At 39.4% G+C, this 20,617-nt stretch overlaps 1 protein-coding gene across 1 annotated transcript; it reads right to left on the reverse strand.

Moving 5' to 3' along the window:
* Nucleotides 1–15,521: 15,521 nt before the first annotated feature.
* Nucleotides 15,522–20,182, reverse strand: LOC311277427 (uncharacterized protein). The gene is made up of 5 exons (XM_084387742.1): nt 19,266–20,182; nt 18,433–19,022; nt 18,062–18,241; nt 16,313–16,453; nt 15,522–16,045 (listed from the first exon to the last, which is right to left on the reverse strand). The coding sequence occupies exons 1-5, from the start codon at nt 19,444–19,446 to the stop codon at nt 15,983–15,985; spliced, it is 1,155 nt and encodes a 384-aa protein (XP_084243868.1). The 5' UTR covers nt 19,447–20,182; the 3' UTR covers nt 15,522–15,982.
* Between the last annotated feature and the right edge of the window lie 435 nt (nt 20,183–20,617).

A 20,617-nucleotide genomic window follows, 5' to 3' on the forward strand; every position in this document is an offset into this window, starting at 1 on the left:
GAGATCACTTCATTCTATTTTCCCTTGCTATTACCAAACCAATTGAATTGTGCTGATGCTGTTTAATTTAAATGTCATTTATTCTGCCAATGAGATTCGGTTTCACATTTCACCAAATTGGTCAGACATGTTCATTGGTCATTTGGAAGTGACATCATGTCGCATCTATTACCACAACGCACAGCACCTTGACCTGGAAATGAGAGAAATTATAACAGTCAATCACAGGGGGTCAATCCAGGGGGGCACTGTTTCATATTTTATTGAAGCCTCCCCGGACGCCACCATTGATTAGCGGACCATCACCTGCTGTTAGCATCCCATTCTGTTAGCAGCTGGGTCAATCCAGCAGCCTAAAAGCGTACCACCCCCGGGGGCCGCCATTGGCTAACGAGCCATCACCTGCTGTTAGCATTCCATTGACTCCCATTCATTTTGGCATCACTTTGACAGCGAATAACTTTACATCTGAGACGTTTAAAGACTCCATTTGTCCATTATTTATTTCTAAAGAAACACGAAAATGTTTAAAAGGCTCCATTACCTTGTATCTTACATTATGGCCCCTTAGAAGCAGTTTTTGTAAAAATAGGCTAACAATTGCATCATAACCACGCGACTCTCTGGAAATTACCGTATAGACAGGAGGAGAAGCTCACAGTCAATTGGGGGGACGTGGAGGCATAAAGTCAAGGGAGAAGCCCATAGAGAGTCATAAAGTTGCTCCTGCTCCTAGCTCATGGACAGCTCCTACTCACACTCTCTGTTTTCTGCAAGTTAGATTTCTCTTGGCACAGCTACTAGAAGACTTACAACGGTCAGACAGGTTGCTCACGTCACATCTACGCCATCAAGCTCAGTGTGAGTCTGCGCAGTACGCTCAGCCATCAGGAAGTGAGTGCTTCTAATTTGCTTCACTTTTCTCTGTTGAAATCTATGGGGTCGCTGTGTCCATTTCTTATACTGTCTATGGTCAATCAGTGGAAGAAAATGGAGGAAGAACGTGATTCAGCTGCGAACACAGTCCAAAATCAGCCACAGGATCAAGAGCACCCGTGGCCGTACCTTAGCGAATTCTTTTCTTTTAGTGGTAAAAGCATGTTTAGTGGATTGTTTAAAAAATGTTGCATACTGGCATTAGATAGTAGTCTTATAGTTTGATAAATAAATACAATTAAATACAAACAGTTCTAAAGCAGGATAAAACCTTGTATGTGGTTCATTCACTTCATGATTTTAGAGATTAAAAGCTTAAACAAGAATCTCTAGTTTACATTATTGCTGTTACTTTTACTTCTTTAATACTCAAGTACAATTTTAATGTGGTACTTTTTTACTTTTACTCGAGTACGATTCTGGCCAGATACTTTTACTTTTAATTGAGTAAAATTTTCCCTCAGTACTTGTACTTTCACTTGAGTAACATTTTTGAGTACTTTTTACACCTCTGGCTGAATGTCCGGAACACTTTTCAGAGAAGATAAGGCAACTTATTTAGCACAATTCACACCCAGCGGTAATTCAGGAAAAAAAAATCTCCGAATAATCCACATGAAACTTTGGTCTTCCGACCTTTTACCACCGTGTCGATTTATTTTGATTAATATGTGCGAGGGAGAGAGAGCAAGACAGCGCTTATCGCCTGGCTCCGAAGAGAGAGAGTGCGCGCGCGCGACCAGCTCTCTCTCTCTCTCTGCTCGTTCTTTCAGTTAAACATACGCCCTGTCCAGTGGTGTAGTCTAGTTTTTTGTAGTGAGTATACTCTAATATAACCCAACCAGCCCCCCCCCCCCCCCCCCCACAAATACAAATTTACTTTTAGAAATGGTGTTTTTGAAAAAAATGTTATTTTGAAATACATTTTACTGTGCAATTCCTTTCTAATTAATTTGAGTTAGACTGAACTTTTATTTTGGTGGGTTGTAGACATTTGAGTTTCTGTGTGTTTTAATAAACTATTACTATTATTATTATTATTAGGCCTGAAGTATACTCTGTGCAATAGTAATATATTTCTGTTATAATTTCTTCAAGTTATACAGAACTTTTATTTTGACAGGTTGTCGTAAAGACATAACAGTTTCTGTGTGTATATGAAACGAATGAATGACGATAGTTTTATCAAATGAAATGGTGAAATTCTCATCAAGTGACTCTCATAGCAGCTCTGCGATGAAATGCACATGTGTAGCTTACATCATGTCTCAATACAGTGAAATGCTGAAAACACCAAGAGCGTGAGTCACGCGTGCTTCTCTGTGTGTGTGTGTGTGTGTGTGTGTGTGTGTGTGTGTGTGTGTGTAGTGGAGCATACACTGAGCGGCGCGCTCATTCCCAGAGACGCGTAGAACAATTTCAGTGTCTTTTAGCTTTAATATTCATAGACACTAGTCCATATCGAGATTTGATTCATTGTACAGCAGCTACTTTTGATTTATTCATTCAAAAATAGCCTAATTCCGTGACGTTCTGCTTTATATAGCAAGTTCCATTTGTGACTGGATTCCGCGATTCGATCCGTCGCATCGCAAACACAGACGGGGTGAATTTATGAATGAAAGTGTGAAAGTTCTGACACAAAACGAAGTTGATACGTATCCTCACGCTTTTTTTAAGTGGGTATACGCAAATCCTTGGCCTTTTCTAGTGGGTATACGGCGTATACCTGCGTATCACGTAGACTACACCACTGGCCCTGTCACAAGCGCAGCAGTTCATCTACATTACTCACCGATCAAATAAGACTTTGGCGGGCGCTAAAACAAGTTCAATGCAGGAAAATGCATGCGTGAATTTAACTGAGTACCTGCTAGTAGGCTACATGACCATGCACCAGTCTAGCACAAATGTGACGACATAAAATTTTAACTCGCACATTCTCAAAAAATGTTCGCAGTCTGGAACCCTGATTATCTATGTTACACGATTAACTTGCCTCGGCTTATGCTAACTATTGTCAGGCCAAAGTTAGCCATCTGAATGGCTAGCTACAGCTGGCAAATTGGCGGGTGCATGTGGCTTCGACTAAGTTCCTCAAACGTAACCGAGAATGTAAAAAGCTGCATTATCGCAGCTAGCCAATCATTTAGTGCACTTTTCTGTAGCTAGAATCTAGCTTAGAAATGTAAGGAAGTTTATTTCAATGTACGTACCTTGATATGCTACCGCAGTAGGCAGTGATGAAGTTCTGTTTTGGTAAACACAGCAAGCACTTGAAGCGAAAACTATCATTTACTTCTTCAGAAAACTGAAATAGTCTGGCGAGGTGGGGCCACGGGTTGGGACATTGCCGGGATGGACCTGCTGCGTCTTCATCCATTGTTTCGTCTCTTATGTAATCTGACCATGGAGTTGACTTTGGCGGAAAGCTGAAGGTGATTGCTGATAGGCTGTCCCAATCAGTGGCGCCTGCACAATCCAATCACGTTTGAGGGTTTCCGAGATTTTTCTTTTCTTTTTTTTTAGAAGAAGAACGGGTACTCATGGTTATGGATAGAAATGTAGCGGAGTAAAGAGTACAATATTTGCCGCTCAAATGTACTTGAGTAAAGTCATGAGTACTCCCCAAAAATGATACTCGAGTAAAGTACAGATCCCTCAAAATTGTACTTAAGTACTGTACTCAAGTAAATGTACTCCGTTACTGTCCGGCTCTGGTTATTTGTGTGTGTGTTTGTGTGTCTCTGTGTGTGTGTAACTTTCACAAAAAAAAATCTATGATTTTCTAATTCAAAATATAATTTTGTATTTATTTGTTCTTGGATTAAAATGCATGTTGTTTGTGTGCGAGATTCTCAACTTTCTCTTTTTGTAAACTTCAGTTGCTTAGTCATGATTTGAGCACAGAAGCGCGTCCACACATACACACACACACACACACACACACACACACACATACATCTAACACTTCTCTATGTGTTTGCAAAGTTCTTGTAAAGACAAGAACTACAAGTCACATTGTATTTTTTGGAGCTGATATTTGATATCATATTTTATCATATGCAGTAATATGCTCGGAGCTGAATTTTTTTGTTTTGTTTTAAACAATTTTTTTGTTTTGTTTTGTTTTATGATGATGGTGTGAATTTGCTAAATAAAAGTCAGGATTTTACATCATTATGTTGTATTGACGAGGCTCGCTCACCGAGTACTGTTATCAGAATGCTTTTATTCTGTTCATTAACACAGTGTTGAACTTGGCTTAGTGCCGCTTTATACTGCCATCTAGTGGCCCAGTTGGCATGGAACACATATCAATACATCTTCCCTTCTTTCTTTTTTTTTTCCCTTTTTTTTTTTACTTCTTACACAAACAATATTTGATCCTCCTTCAAAATAATACAAATAACTCTTTATATTCCACTATTTACAATTCTTAGTTGTCTCCACTTAAATGTGAAACTTTAACAAAATTCTTCCCTTATAATCTCTGCTTACCCTGGTCAAAGAGTATAGAAGTACCAAGAGGCGAAACTCAATAGAACGTTCCATTGCAACAAACGCACCCATGCGCAGAGCTGCAGCTCCGCCATCTTGGACTGAACGCAACACAGCTGTCATAGAATTGAACGATACTGGTTCCAATTCAAAAGCGGTTAAAGGAACACTCCACCGTTTTTTGAAATAGGGCTTATTCACCTTCTTTCCTACATTTAGATAGGTGGGCAAATGCATTTTTGTCTCAGTGCATGCATTGTTTTAGTTTGACAGGGTCAGCGCTAGCTTAGCTTAGCATAATGAATGGAATCCTTTGTTGCCAGCTAGCATGTCCTGAGTAAAAGTGATATAAAAAAAAAAAAAAAAAAAACCTAATTACTTCTTGTGGCCTGCGTATTCACAACAAGTACAAATAGTGATGCAGATTAACACTAGGCGATTTCCTTGGCAGATATTGACTTATATATTAAGGACTATATTCGCCTGTGCTTCGCCTGTGCTTCCCCCTAATATAGTCCCAAGTCAATATCTGCATAGGAAATCGCCTAGTGTTAATCTGCATCACTATTTGTACTTGTTGTGAATACGCAGGCCACAAGAAATAATTAGGTGGGTTTTTTTTATTTTATATATTACTTTTACTCATGACATGCTAGCTGGCAACAAAGGATTCCATTCATTATGCTAAGCTAAGCTAGGGCCGACCCTGTCAAACTAAAACAATGCATGCACTGAGACAAAAATGCATTTGCCCACCTATCTAAATGTAGGAAAGAAGGTGAAAAAGCCCTATTTCAAAAAACGGTGGAGTGTTCCTTTAAGGGAACTAAATAGTAGTTTCTAGTTTTTAATATCTCTATAGCAGACACCCCAAGTCTCCCAGAAGTTCCGGGAGTCTCCCGCATATTGATAGCGGCTCCCTGATGCCCGCAAATGAGCTAAAATCTCCCGGACTCTAGAGCGAGCGAGCAAGAGCGCGCAGCTCCAAACCGTGTAAAGCACACGGCAGAAAGGGTGAGGGAGCGAGAGACCTTGCGTGTGTGTGCTAATATGCCTGAAAATGTTTTAGACATAAAGAAAAATATTATGGATTCTCGATTTGTGATGCGGCTGCGAGCTATAACGCACATATGTGCTCTTTTTATGTTTATTAGAGGTTGAATTCAAATCAAATACTGCCAAACCACCCATACTACCTCTGAATAGGATGTCTACTTCATAAATTGTATGAAAATTATGGAAATACATGCTTCAGATCACTCAAAACATATATGAAAATAGAGGCGCCCTTATATGGTCAGTAAGGAAGCTTGGCTGTCCATTTAGTGAAAAAGTTTGGTACTACGCCCAAATAACATCTTACTGAAAGCTAATTTTTTGAGATATCAACCTATAATGTGGAACACAACTTGTTCAGATTTTTTGCTTTCATTTTCTTGCAGTTATAGAGTAAAATATATTTTGTAATATATATATTTTATATAAAATATAAATAATTATATTTTTAAATGTGTACATTTTAACAAACTCAAACTTATATAACTTTTTTTCTGTTTCACTTTCATAATTTATTTCACTTAAACAATAATCTTGTAAATGTCTTCTTTAAAACAAGACCAACCACAGGTCTATATTCCAAAGCATTCTTGAATTACAACCATTTAAGTTTGGATAGTGATTTTCATGTTTATGCGAAAAAAGTTAAAGGGTTAATTTAGTGATAACAATGAATTAATAAATCGGTCATTTGCCAGGTTAGGTGTTCATATATCTCTGAAAATATGCGCTTTAAAAAGCCCATTTCGAGTCTTGACTCAATTTTGACCAAATTCATAACGTTAGCAAACTGTTACTGCAGTTATGGGATAGCTTAAGTTACATTAACGTTACAGCACCTGTTATCGTTGACGTTAGCTCACTTTAACGTTAATAAAAACCTTTTCTACTTTACCTCTCTGGATCTTTGGGGAATCTATGAAATGCTAGTTGATTGGTTGTACACTGGTAGTTGTTGCAGTTGATGGCATAACACTGTTTTCTTTGTTTCCAATTATTTCCAGACATAATGTTATGCTGTATACGGTAGTTGTGCTAACGGTAAAGCCGTTGGTTCAGTCCAAAATGGCGACAGCGCGTCAGCAGCGCCATCTAACGATTGTTGTCAAAACTGCAACGGAGTTTCGCCTCTTGGTACTTCTATACTCTTTGCCCTGGTTCTGTGGTCTTTTAATTTGTCTTTTTAGACGTTCTGTCTGAGTCTCAACGTCTTTCTCTTTATCAGTTTCTGATAACTTGCCTTGCAATTTTGATTGTTCACATTGCTTTGAGATTTCCAAGTCATGCGAGTCACTTTCCTTGTTTCTTATGTCTCTTTGAGGCACTTTCAGCAGGTGTCTTCTGTTCCGCCTCATTATCTTTCCATGTTCTGTCAACACTTCGTATGACCTGGGTGTAGTCTCTTTTACCACACTGTTAAAAAAAGTTCCGTTAAAAAACGGAAAAGGTGCTGGTAATTAATTACCAGCACTTTTTCCGTTATTGTACGGGCACTTCCGTAAACCTTAAAACGGATATTTCCGTAGATTTACCTGAGTTTTTCTGTACCATTGACGGACACTTCCGTCAAACCTAAAATGGAAAATTCCGTATTTTCCGTAAATTTTTGCGTTATTGTACGGACAATTCCGTAAACCCTATAACAGATATTTCCGTAGATTTACCTGACTTTTTCTTTACCATTTACGGACACTTCCATCAAACCTAAAATGGAATATTCCGTATCATCAGAGCCGGACAGTAACGGAGTACATTTACTTGAGTACAGTACTTAAGTACAATTTTGAGGGATCTGTACTTTACTCGAGTATCATTTTTGGGGAGTACTCATGACTTTACTCAAGTACATTTGAGAGGCAAATATTGTTCTCTTTACTCCGCTACATTTCTATCCATAAACATGAGTACCCGTTACTTATTCAAAAAAAAAAAAAAAAAGGAAAAATCTGAAAACCCTCAATTTGTTGTTTCCCTCTCAAACGTGATTGGATTGTGCACTGTTTGGGACAGCCTATCAGCAATCACCTTCAGCTTTCCGCCAAAGTTAGTCAACTCCATGGTCAGATTATAAGAGACGAAACAATGGATGAACACGCAGCAGGTCCATCCCGGGAATGTGCCAACCCGTGGCCCCACCTCGCCAGACTATTTCAGTTTTCTGAAGAAGTAAATGATAGTTTTCGCTTCAAGTGTTTGCTGTGTTTACCGAAACAGAACTTCATCACTGCCTACAAAAATTCATCCTCCAACTTGCGGAAGCATGTCAAGGTACGTACCAGGGGCGTCATGCAAGCCAAAATTCTGGGGGGGCACAATCTGAGACGTAGCAAATGTTTTCTGACAGGTGATATGGATCATGTTAGGAGGGGTCAGGGGGTTTCTCCCCCTGAATTTTTTTTAATTCTGGCTGCTAAACATACCATTTCAATGCAGTTTGGGAGGGACAGAAATACCTTAACGGAGCTAGCAGCAACCCTCCTCTATCTGAGGACTAAGTTAAAGTATCTATTTTGTAAGTTTATGTAAAAGACAGGTTGATGAAAGAACTGTAAGCTCAAATTCAAAAGCTTTTGAAGTCCACTTACTGTACACTTAGGCCTACTACACATGATTTTAAAAACAGTACCATTGCAGTTTTTATGTTATGATTTTAAATTGGTATGTGACCTAAGAACGATCTTACATTAAAGGTACATAAAGGTGCTGAAGTCTGACTTTGTGGTGCTCTGAAATTAAGTTATTTTAATATTAATATGTGATGAAGGACTTTGAAAGAAGTTTGACAGATAATAATAACGGAAGTTATGAGCACATTCGTGCACTCTAAGCCTACATCACGGTCATAGCGATCTGTATAACAACTATGCTGTAGCTTTCGAACGGGTTGCCTATCTTTTTTCACTGCATTTGAATTAGCTGCCTGATCCGTGAAGAACCGTGAATAACAGTCTATGGGAGAAACATCAAGTCAATGCCTTGATAACGTTAGGTTGGATTTTGCAGTTAGCCTACAACAAATTTAACACCCTCGTTTCTATGAAACTGAAAACAATTGAACCAGCTGGAGACTTTGACACAAGACAAAACAGAACAGATGTTTCAAAACCGATCAGATAACGTTACTATGGCTTTGTATGGCAGTAACGTTAGCCAACTAGTTTACGGTTAGACTAGGCTAGCTATCGATAACGTTACACTGACACAACTTAAGTTAATGCTCTGAATTCGCAGCTAATATCAAATCCATAACTTTTTGATCAAGTTAAAATTTCCAGGTCAACCACAAATAATCCCACTACCTTTTAATATAATCCGATAACTAATTCAATGCCGATTTGTTGCTTTGCCCACTTACCACTTCAAGACCATCTGTAAAACATTGCCAGATCAACGTGCGAGACGAGTGAGTTGCTTGAACATACACAGCAAAGATTCTAGAGCGCTACGCGCATAGCGCTCTAGATTTGATACACAGACACCATATTAGGAAAAAGGGGCGGGCTGATGCTGACCGATTTATTACACATCCAGAAGAATACATTTGAGTCATTATAGGCTCTGGTATATTATGGAGCATAATAGGAATAAAGTTGTGACAAAAAAATTATCAGGGAGGAAAAATCTGAGGGGGCACGTGCCCCCTCACTTTGAATGGGCATGACGCCACTGGTACGTACATTGAAATAAACTTCCTTACATTTCTAAGCTAGATTCTAGCTACAGAAAAGTGCACTAAATGATTGGCTAGCTGCGATAATGCAGTTTACATTCTCGGTTACGTTTGAGTAGTCGAAGCCACATGCACCCGCCAATTTGCCAGCTGTAAGCTAGCCATTCAGATGGCTAATTTTGGCCTGACAATAGTTAGCATAAGCCGAGGCAAGTAAATCGTGTAACATAGATAATCAGGGTTCCAGACCGCGACCATTTTTTGAGAATGTGCGAGTTAAAATTATATGTGGTCGCATTTGTGCAAGTGCATGGTCATGTAGCCTTCTAAGTTACTCAGTTAAATTCACGCATTAATTTTCCTGCATTGAACTTGTTTTAGCGCCCGCCAAAGTGAATTTTTGTCCCGCCAAAGTCTTATTTGATCGGTGAGTAATGTAGATGAACTGCTGCGCTTGTGACAAGGGCTCGTGTTTAACTGAAAGAACAAACATAGATAGACCGAGAGAGAGAGCTGGTCGCGCGCGCTCTCTCTCTTCGGAGCCAGGCGAAAGTGTAAAGTCCAAACTAAGCGCTGTCTTGCTCTCTAGAGAGCTCTCCCTCGCACATATTAATCAAAATAAATCGACACGGTGGTAAAAGTCATTAGTTCGCGAATTGGACGTGTCATGTGCGTTGTGTGATTATCCCAGCAGTTAGGACATGGACATCCAAGATTTCTGTCAACACAGAACACATTTCATCACTGGATAGTTTTTTTCCCGTTTAATTAAAGTGTTTTATGTCAGCTATGTCCACCAAGTTTCATGTGGAGCATTCGGAGATTTTTTTTCTGAATTACTGCTGGGTGTAAATTGTGCTAAATAAGTTGCCTTCTTCTCTGAAAAGCGTTCCGCACATTCAGCTGACATAAAACAACACTTTAATTAAACGAAAAAAAACTATACAGTGATGAAATGTTTTCTATGTTGACACAAATCTTGGATGTCCATGTCCTAACTGCTGGGATAATCACACAACGCGCATGACACGTCCAATTCGCGAACTAATGACTCCTTTGAAGTTTAAACCGATTAATTTTAATGAATGGTTAAAACAACTGATATTTCCAACAGTGAACTCAGGAGACGTCTCAGTATCTCACGTAAATTAAAGTTAGTTGAACCAGTAAAACCAATTAAAAAAGTTAGTCTGGAGCCATTGGAAAATTATGAACAACCAGCACTTCATAATTAATAATATTGCTATGTAGACTACATGATGGGTATCTTTTCTAATATTTATTAGTTTATTATAGTGTAAACTGAAATATTATACTGTTTTACAGAGAAGGCATGAGACACATCTGGAGGAATACAGTCAACTGACTTCAACAGCCTGCAAGAGGCCATCAGAAGGTGGAACAGGCTTCAAGGCGAAGCAACTGAAGCTGATGGAGACCAAGCAGGTGTCTCAGAAGACGGTTGATCAGGCTATCCTCCGCTTCATCGTTCAAGGTCCTTCTCCCTGGTTGAGAAACCATCCTTCCAAGACCTTATTGTAGAATTACAACCCAGTAGTGCCGTCATGTCCCGCACAACTGTGCGGCGCAAGATTGATTCAGCTACATCTAAAATGAAAGAACGTCTCAAGAACGAAATGAAAAAGGTACCATACATTGCCACCACTACTGATTGTTGGACGGCCAGGAGAAGGAGCTTTATAGGTGTAACAGCCCACTGGCTCGATCCTTGCAGTTTTGAACGCCGTTCAGCTGCCCTTGCTTGCCGTCAACTAAGGGGCTCCCACACATTCGATGCCTTGGCAGCTGTTTTGACTGACATTCATGCAGAGTATGAAATAAGTCTAAAGGTTGTTAGAACTACAACAGACAACGGGTCGAATTTCGTCAAAGCGTTCCGTGTCTTTGGTCAGCAGGACGAAAATAACAATGAAGAGTTAGTTACAGAAGGCACAATCGAAGAAGAAGTAGGAGAAGATTGTGATGCATCTGATGGTGAAGAGGAGGTGGAATTCATGGATGTGGAAGCCATTCTGGAGGAAGATGATGGGCTTCAGTATCAGCTGCCGAAACATCATCGGTGTGCATGCCACTTACTAAATTTAGTTTCCACAGTCGATGTTGATCGGGCTAATAAGACAGAAGCTTACAAGAAATTGTCCAGATCAGCCTTTTCTAAATGTCAGGCACTCTGGAATAAAGCATCAAGGTCTCCTCAAAATGCAGAGCTTATAGAGGAACACTGTAAGCTTCACTTGGTACAGCCTAATTCAACTCGATGGAACTCCTCTTTCATGGCCGTGGAACGTGTGGTCAGAATCATTAGAGACCAAGGAGAGGGGTCTGTGAGAACGGTCTGTGCTGCACTCAATGTTCCAATGTAAGTAGCTTATGTTAATGTATAATTGTGTTCTTATTTTGTTAGAGTAATGCTTACCACATTATCTGCTGTAGGTACACAAATAAATACATAAATGTCCAGCATTCCACAGAGGTTCTGTATACATTTTGTTGAAATATGTTTTTGTTTATTTTCTTCTGTTTCTATTAGGTACAGTCCGGCTGACATGGCCTTTTTAGGGGAATATGTCACCACCATGAGTCCAGTTGCGAAGTCCTTGAACATACTACAAGGAGAAGTCAACGTTCAGATGGGCTGGCTGCTCCCGACAATCACCGCCCTCACAACCAAGCTTGAAAAGTCCAGACCATCACTCAGATTTTGCAAGCCACTTGTTGATGCTCTTCTTGAAGGTTTGAAGAAGCGGTTTGAGAGCATGATGTCAGAGCCAGAGCTAATTGCAGCTGCCATTCTCGTTCCAAGGTTTAAAACCTCCTGGACCAGCAATGAGACAGTCCTACAGCTTGGTAAGGAAAATGTTTTCATTTGTTTGTTTGCTTGTTTTTTCAAAAACCTTTACATCCAACAATGATTCTATGCAGTTGTTTACTTACAGAGTAATAATAACAAAAATGTGTTTGTTGGTGTGATTCTGTGTTTCTAATCAAGGCCTTAGTTACATCAAGGAACATCTGCCAGAACACGATGAAGGTCTTCAGTCTCCTGATACCACATCAATCTCTTCTGATGAAGATGACTTCTTCTCCAATGTCAAGCAGACGCATTCCCATGAGATAAGTAAGCAACTTGATGGATACCTAGCCGCTACAGCTGAAGGAGTGAATACACTGGCCCCCTATCCAGCTGTGCGTAACCTCTCACTAAAGCTCAACACAGCGCTGCCAGCTTCAGCAGCGTGTGAAAGGCTTTTTAGCATAGCGGGTTTGCTTTTCACCCCAAGAAGGGGATCAATTCATTCACAGAATTTTGAGAACCAACTTCTCCTCAAGTTGAACAAGGACTTCATGACATTTGATTGAATTGAAGTACAGTACACACACACACACACACACACACACACACACACACAGACAGAGAGAGTTGTCACACATAGATTGTGTGTGTGAGAATGGTGTTATTCAGCTGAAAGTATTTTCTCCTGCCTTTGCCTGTTTGTCAATAAAAGAGGAAGGGGCTTAATACTGTCACTCAAATGAGCTGAATTTTATTTTTCCTTCTTTGTATGCTGATCTAAACACAGCTGATTTCCTTTAATCATTATTATTTTCTCTTCTTTGCTCTATGCTGCGTGTATAACACGGTCAGGTTCAGAGGTGTGTCAGAACATTGCTATATTGCCTTCTTTGCTGGTTTAAGTTTATTGATTTGATTGATGAAAAAACTCACATGTTCACAATTGTTAGCTGAATTTTCTTTTCTGATATTACACATTAATGTAAGCTGAGCATTTGCTTTGATGTTTTTGAGTATGCGGTGTTTAACACAGGCAGGTTCAAATGTGGATGCAAAAAATCCATTAAAACTCTAGCAGAGGTTTGTCAGAGTGTTGCCATTGTGCTATTGCCTTGTGGGCAAGTGAGAAATGTTAAATAAAGCAACATGGTAAAAAGAAAATGACTTGATTTTACTTTCAATTCCTTTTATATTCTCCAAGGTATTAACATTAACATTTTTCATAACTCCATCTAGGACGTTTTCTGTACATAAATGCAAGCACTGTGGCAGTAGTAATGCAATATTTAGAAAATTTACTCTTGTACTCTAGATACTCAAGTACTTTTAAAAACAAGTACCTTAGTACTTTTACTTAAGTACACATCTGATTGTAGTACTTTTACTTGTACTTGAGTAAAATTTAGCAAGGGGTATCTGTACTTTTACTCAAGTAAAGAAGCTGTGTACTCTGTCCGCCTCTGCGTATCATTAAAGTACTCAATCGGTACCATTTACGGACACTTCAGTCATCTTAAAATGTTTAATTCCGTACAGTTCTCTATACCGTTTATCATCAATAAAGCACAAATGTAGAATCACAACAATTATTTATTTCCTTTAACAGCTGCCAGTGCTTTAAAGTGATTGCACTTTTTGTGGTGAATGAATTGCAATATTTACATTACAACCATTAAAACATTCAGAACATCACAACCATTAAAACATTCAGAACATCACAACCATTAAAACACTCAGAACATCACAACCATTAAAACATTCAGAACATCACAACCATTAAAACATTCAGAACATCACAACCATTAAAACACTCAGAACATCACAACCATTAAAACATTCAGAACATCACAACCATTAAAACATTCAGAACATCACAACCATTAAAACATTCAGAACATCACCTTCACATTCAGAGCAATTTTACATACATAAACCAGCTGTTCTCTTAAAGAACTACAGCCATGTCCTTTAACAGGGAGCTGCCAAATCTAGCAACTTTTTAGCACCCACAGGCTGACAGGCATTAATAACAAATGGATTTGTTAAAGACATTGACAAAATAAGACAATAAAACTGCCAGCATTGCTGTTGCTGTCTCACCTGTCAGTGCAAAATGAGGAGCCCCCTCCAGGAGGATGCAGAAACCTACACCTCCAACTCCACATATCACACCGACAGGCAGAGCTCTGCAACCAGTGTCTGACCTTTCTACAAAAAACAAATAAAACATTAGAAGTATTACATTATACAACTTTTCTATAAAACATCAGTGCAGCAATAACAACCATGACCTTAGAAGGATGACTCTGTGCAACATGCCATAAAGAGATTTCTGCAAAAAATAAAACTTAAAACTTACACCTCCAACTCCACATTGACAGGCAAAGCTCTACCTGGAATGACAAATATCGCCCACCTTCCCTCCCCCTTAACATGGGGGATTTGATTTGAAACTGCAGCATGTGTGTTGTGGGCATCTAGTTAAAACATCTGAACTCACATCATACTGTAAAAATCTGTATTTCTACTCCCAATCCCAATGTTTTTGGATTTGTTTGTGTGTGTGTGTGTGTGTGTGTGTGTGTGTGTGTGTGTGTGTGTGTGTGTGTGTCTGTGTGTGTGTGTGTGCGTGTGTGTGTGTGTGTGTGTGTGTGTGTGTGTGTGTGTGTGTGTGTACAGTTCAATAAAATCATACATTTGTTTTCTTCAATATGCCCCTATGTGTGAACCTCTCTATCATTCTAGTTGACCATCTGTCTAGTACCCAATGTTGTTGTGGTGCTGGTGCCAGTGCCAGTGGCTAAGCTTATCTCTTCCTTTGTCTTTTCAAGACACATGCATTCACACTGCGCATATACAGAAATGTTTGCAAGGGCGAGAAGTCTGCTTATCACCAACACATGACAGCATGCATCCTCAACATGTGTGCAGGGATATTATAAATGCACAGAACACAGAAGGGGATAGAAAACACAGTTGACATCGTTCTATCAAAAGGTGTAACAGCACATTTGAACACGGACTGTCCTGGGGGTTACTCCAACATGGAGCAACTGTGACATTCAGTGCATGTTACACATCAAAGTATTAACATTTGGGCATGAATCCAGCATGTATTATTTTTTAAATGAATATGTTTAGTCTTTGCTTCTGGAGGGGGTTCCTGGAACAACATATTTTGAGGTTGGAGTCTGCAGCCAAATACATTTCAGTTTGTGTGTCTTTGACATGAAAAGGTTTGACCACCACTGACATAACCTGGTCTCAGGTGCTAATGGTTTTAAAGAGATAGCTCAAACGAATTTTGTGTCAAGAAACCATTCTAAGAAAAATATGTTTTTGCTCCATTTCCCAACTAGAATCATGTTATGTTTGTTTTGTTTTTGATTGACTTGGGACACTATGTAAAGCAAAAAGCATGTTACCTGCCATTTTAAAAAATATGACACGTTTATTCCAACAATAGTCTTCAACAGGGAGCTACGAAATCTACGAACAAATCCATATTCAGGGGGATCATAAGCCAATAACAGCTGATCTAAAAGCTCACAGCATGTGGCGACACATTTTGAACTTGTACATCTCAGACAAAGGGGTTTGGTGTAGATTGACAAAAAGCAGGTCAGGTGCAGAAAGGCACGGCAAAGTCACATTTACAAAGTATTTCCAAACAATGAGTGCTTACCTTTGCATGAATTCGAGAGTAAAAGCCATCTCCGGTGGGTATTGAACGTTGCAGACATAAAACATGGAGAAGACGTAGCTCAAGGCCACAATGGGAGAGGTGATGTGGTCATTGACAAGTAACCCATCAAGAGCAATCTTGAATTGCTGGACACCTTAAACACAGATACAAAAAAAAAGATAAAGAAAAAAAAAACAATTCTGAGCACCATGTACAAAAAAAATAATCCTATATTTTAAGGCAAGCAAACCATTTCTTTAATAAATACGACAAAACAACAGCTTATAAAACAGCTCGCTGAGATACAAAAAATATTTAACTACAAACCTCTGACTAGGATGCATGGGGTCACTGGGAGTTCGACTTCAGGATCTGCAGAGATCTGTTTTGGTGACAGACATGACACATGAATTAATGTTTCCAGTGCACACAAACCTGCTGGCAAATTGACTATCTGCTAGTGTCTTCATCAGACAGAGGTAGCCATTAAGCACAGACATTAATGTAAATAGTTTATAGAGAGAGAGTTTATAGAGAATATCAGCAGCACAATTAGGGGAATCTATACTTCATACTGTGATTGGTTACTTGGTTCACCACTGGATGCAAATAATTATCTTGCACACAGTTTAAAATTTACAACATCTACCTCTTTTTTGTCGAAGAGTTTATAAGAGTCTTCCTTGAAGTATTTTGCAATGCCACAGATGAGCTGTATTGGACCTTCGCCCGTCTTCATCCCTTTGGAGTCAAGGAAGTCATTGATCCCCTTTTCTTTTTTGGAAAGTTCCTGTTCAAGGTTCAAGGTGTTAATTTTGTACAGGTACATAAGACTAATGCTGGGTACACACCAAAAGATTTTTGACATCTTATAAGATTTTCAAAATGTGACAGACCACAAACATGAGGACAAAAAATCCTAGATTTAAGCGTTTTGCTCCTATAGTGTGTGGTGTGCCATGATGTGACAAAGACAGCACACCACACACAAACAGATTTTCAACCAGGGTCTCGACTATGAACACAGGAAATCTCGCAAAATATTGTGAGACTTCAGAATAAGCATGACAGACAGACAAACATGCAGGAAGAAATTGCGATAGTGTTTGGAATGATTTTCACAGAAAATTCACGTGAAAAAACCATTGTACCTACCATTGTATATAACCTTTTATACAGAAATATATTCATTCTTTATTGTCTTTATTTATTCTTTATTGGATTTATTGTCTCTTTAGAAAAAGTTATTTAATCCCTCTATAGAACCTCACTGAACCCTTAACACTCAGCTTCTTCTTTTTTTTTTTTATTTTTTTTTTTAAGAATTACAATTACAGTCAGGGGGTACAAAGAGTAAAGCCGATAAACAAACATAAAAAGACATATACATAAACAGTGACAAACTTAAAAGTTAAACAAAAATTTGAAAATGTTTACAGATTGAAACGCACTTTGCAGCTTTCTTATTTTTCAAACCCAATTGTGTTTAGGTATTGTAAAATTTCTGCACTTAAAATGAAAAACAAAGGCTTGTTTCCTCGAAATTTACACTTATGAATACTAAATCTTAACATTAAGCTTCCTGCAAGTGTGTGTGTGTGTGTGTGTGTGAGAATGACCGTGCCTGCGTCCCAATGTGCATACTATCCATCCTAAATGGTATGTGACATTAGTAATTGTCAATACTATTTAGGGCAGATAGGGTGGATAGTATGCACATTGGGACGCAGGGCGTGTCTTCCATCATCTCGCTTTCTGATTGGATATTGTTTTGTTTCACGTGATAATCTCCAGAGCGAGCGCGCGTTTGTCCTCGGGGTTCCCCCCACACATCAGAATTTCTGATCGTAAATATTAAACATGTTTAATATTTACGATTCGCGATCGGAGCGGCTCCGACGTTCTTCCGAGCAGGTTCGGACACTCTTAACACACCTCACACCAAGGGAAAATCTGATAAAATAATCTGTTAAACCATCAAGATAATCGGGACATAGCTAGGATTGTCGGAAGGGGGGAAATCGGCCCAAAATCAGCCCGATTATCTTTTGGTGTGTACCCAGCATTACACTCATTTTCGTTTGGTCTCCAAAAAATGCAGCTATGGAGAGAATTAAAAAAAAAAAAAAATTCTAATTATTTCATTTTCATTTGCAACCTGTTCTGTTTTGATCTCAAATGTTCTGCTTTTTTGGTTGCCACTTCCTGATTTTTGGTCTCAAATCTATTCTATTTGATTGTTCATCCAATTTATTCTATTTGATTGGTTGCCAGTTTATCTTTTTTGGTCTCAACTCTCTTTTTGGTTGCAAATCTTTTTTTGATTGATTAATAAAGACAAAATTCTCTCCATATGGAGCAGCACAGCACAATCATTATAATAACAGTAACAACACACCTGTGCCAGCTTGTTTTGTACAGAGAAGCCAAGAAGTTTAGATGCATGATCAAACAGGTGAGGAACTTCAAACAGGAACGGCCACTCGTCCTTTACAACGCCAATAGGGGTATCAGCATCGTTGAGGATTTCACGCTGAATGGGATATGTTTCAGTCATCAATTTTCGAACAGATGACTCCTAAAGATATGAGGCAGTTAGTCAAACAGTCGAACAGTTAGTCAAACTAACCAATTAAAATAATAAAACAGGGTATCAATTTCAATAGACTATGGGCGTAGTGATGTCAGACGATCTACAATTTCACAATGTGTCCTACAATTTCACGTGTCCTTACAACACAAGAAAATAATGGATGATTGCAGACCCACCTGAAGATCCCGGGTTTGAAAGGCACGTTTCAAGTCATCTCGTTTAGACAGCAGGTCTTCTCTACACACAGTCCCCTCAATGATTGGATCCCACGCCACACATCCATACAGATCTGAATTCCTGGGCCTTTTCTTTGTTGAATTTTCACCCCCTGCTTGCCTCTTCAGTGAGCTTTGTGGCCTCTTCATATTCTCAATTCTGTGTTCCAGCTGACGAAAGAGAGTTTCAGAACCATCTTTTGCAAAAGGTTTGTTTCCAAACGGCTCTGTCAGCTTGAAGGAGGCAGGATATTGTCCTACAATCATACTGGCGAGTTCCTTCAGCTTTTGTCTACCAGGTCTTCCTGGGTGTTTATGGAGGTAATCTTCAGTGACGATCCGAACCATCTCTCGTCTGTCTTTCCCCATTATGTACTTCTTTTCACGCAACTCATCCATGACTTTTGAGGGAAATTTGTGCCATGGTACAGAATATGTGTCCTGGGATGGGGAGTCGGCTGTCTCAGGTGGTGTTGAGGGCAGCTGAAACCTCTGTGGCTCAGGTGTTGATGAGGGGCCAGGCCTGGTGAACTGCGGTGGAGCTTGTGAATCTATGGATGACATGACACACATCTCCATAAATTAAACACATCACGATTGTTACGAATCAATTAATACATTGGTCCTCAATGTCCAGTTTGGGTCCACCAGGAATACAAATGGACCTAATTACAAAAACCAATTATAGGGTAGTTATTGCCATGTACAGCTGATGGCAACCTTTTGTTGCATTTTTTGAATAAACCTTTGTAGTCTCAGAAAACGTGCATTAAAACAGAGGGGCAAAAACTCACCTGCTTCCAATGCTTTGACAGCTCTGACGAATCTTTTGCACTGAATGAAGGGCAGAGTGTCTTTAATGTCCTCCGGGTCCACAAGGCTCAGGTCATCTACAGAGAGAACTCCTAATTCCTCCAGTTTAGCCATGAGTGTATCCATCTGATCGCTACTGAGATGGCATTGCTTTCTTGACATAGTTTTTCACAAGTTCCATGTTGGTGTGTGTTTAAGAGGAATGAGCCACCGAGTACCTCTCTGGTAAGAATAAAGTGGATGATAATCATCAAATTTGTTCAAATCATGGCAACTGAACAGGTCAGAAGCATTTTCATCAAGTTCATAGAGTCCAAGCTCAGGTACCCAGCTGGCAGTTTTCCCCCGAAGCAAAAGTAGGACAGTAGTTTCATTTTTTACAAAAATGCTTGCTATTTGTCCTAACTGCAGTTGTCCTTTGGCATAGCTCAGTAAGACCAGCATTCCATTTGCATATGTAGTGCCTTTAACCTGCACTCTCTCTGTGACAACTGAGTTACTTGAGTTCAAATCAAATTCTTCAACCACTGTCTTTATGTTCTGGTCATAGAGCTCTGGATAGAACCGTGTTGAGTCTGAGACATGAACCTGGGGACTAAACAAGGTACCACAAGACTGCACCTTTTAAAATAAGAATGTTTTGATTCAAAGCGCATTGTCCAAGTATATACAGTATGAGTGGGCCAAATTGTAAAGTCAAGTGTGCATAGTGAAGCAGATAGTGGTGTTTCGGTCTAAGTTGAACTCTTGGAAATAACTCTTGCCTCAATTCCACATACAGTTCAATCAGTCCCTTCATGAAAGCAATCTGCGACTCTGAGAGCCGAGGTGCACAGACAAATTCAACAAGCTCCCTCAGAAGTAGTACCAGTCCCCATACTTCATTATCAGCATCTTCAATTGTGTCATGCACCAAAACACGCAAGAATCTCAAAAGCCACCTGTTTTGGGCTGCATGCCCTCCAAGCCTTGCTCCTGTAGTGGGAATAGTGTTTAGCTTGTCGCTGCTTTCACCAGGAAATGATTTGATTCTTTCATTAAGAACCTCATAACTGAACCACTTTTGTGTTCTGATTAAGAACTGCAAAAACAATGCCAAATCATAATCTACTACCCCCTCAAACAGATCATGAGCTAAACAAGCTGGTAAGCCTGGCTGACACACATGAAAGTTGGACAGTTTGTTGAAAACACTGTCACATTTAACACCGTGATGAGTGTGTACTTCATCGTTACTTTCCAGAAACCGCACAGTCTCATTATGATCAGCTGGATTTCTTATCTTATCCATTCCAAAGTATTTGCAATCTTTCTCTACACAGAGTAATGCCAA

Source organism: Rutilus rutilus (assembly GCF_951802725.1).
Source record: "Rutilus rutilus genome assembly, chromosome: 18".
NCBI lineage: Eukaryota > Metazoa > Chordata > Actinopteri > Cypriniformes > Leuciscidae > Rutilus > Rutilus rutilus.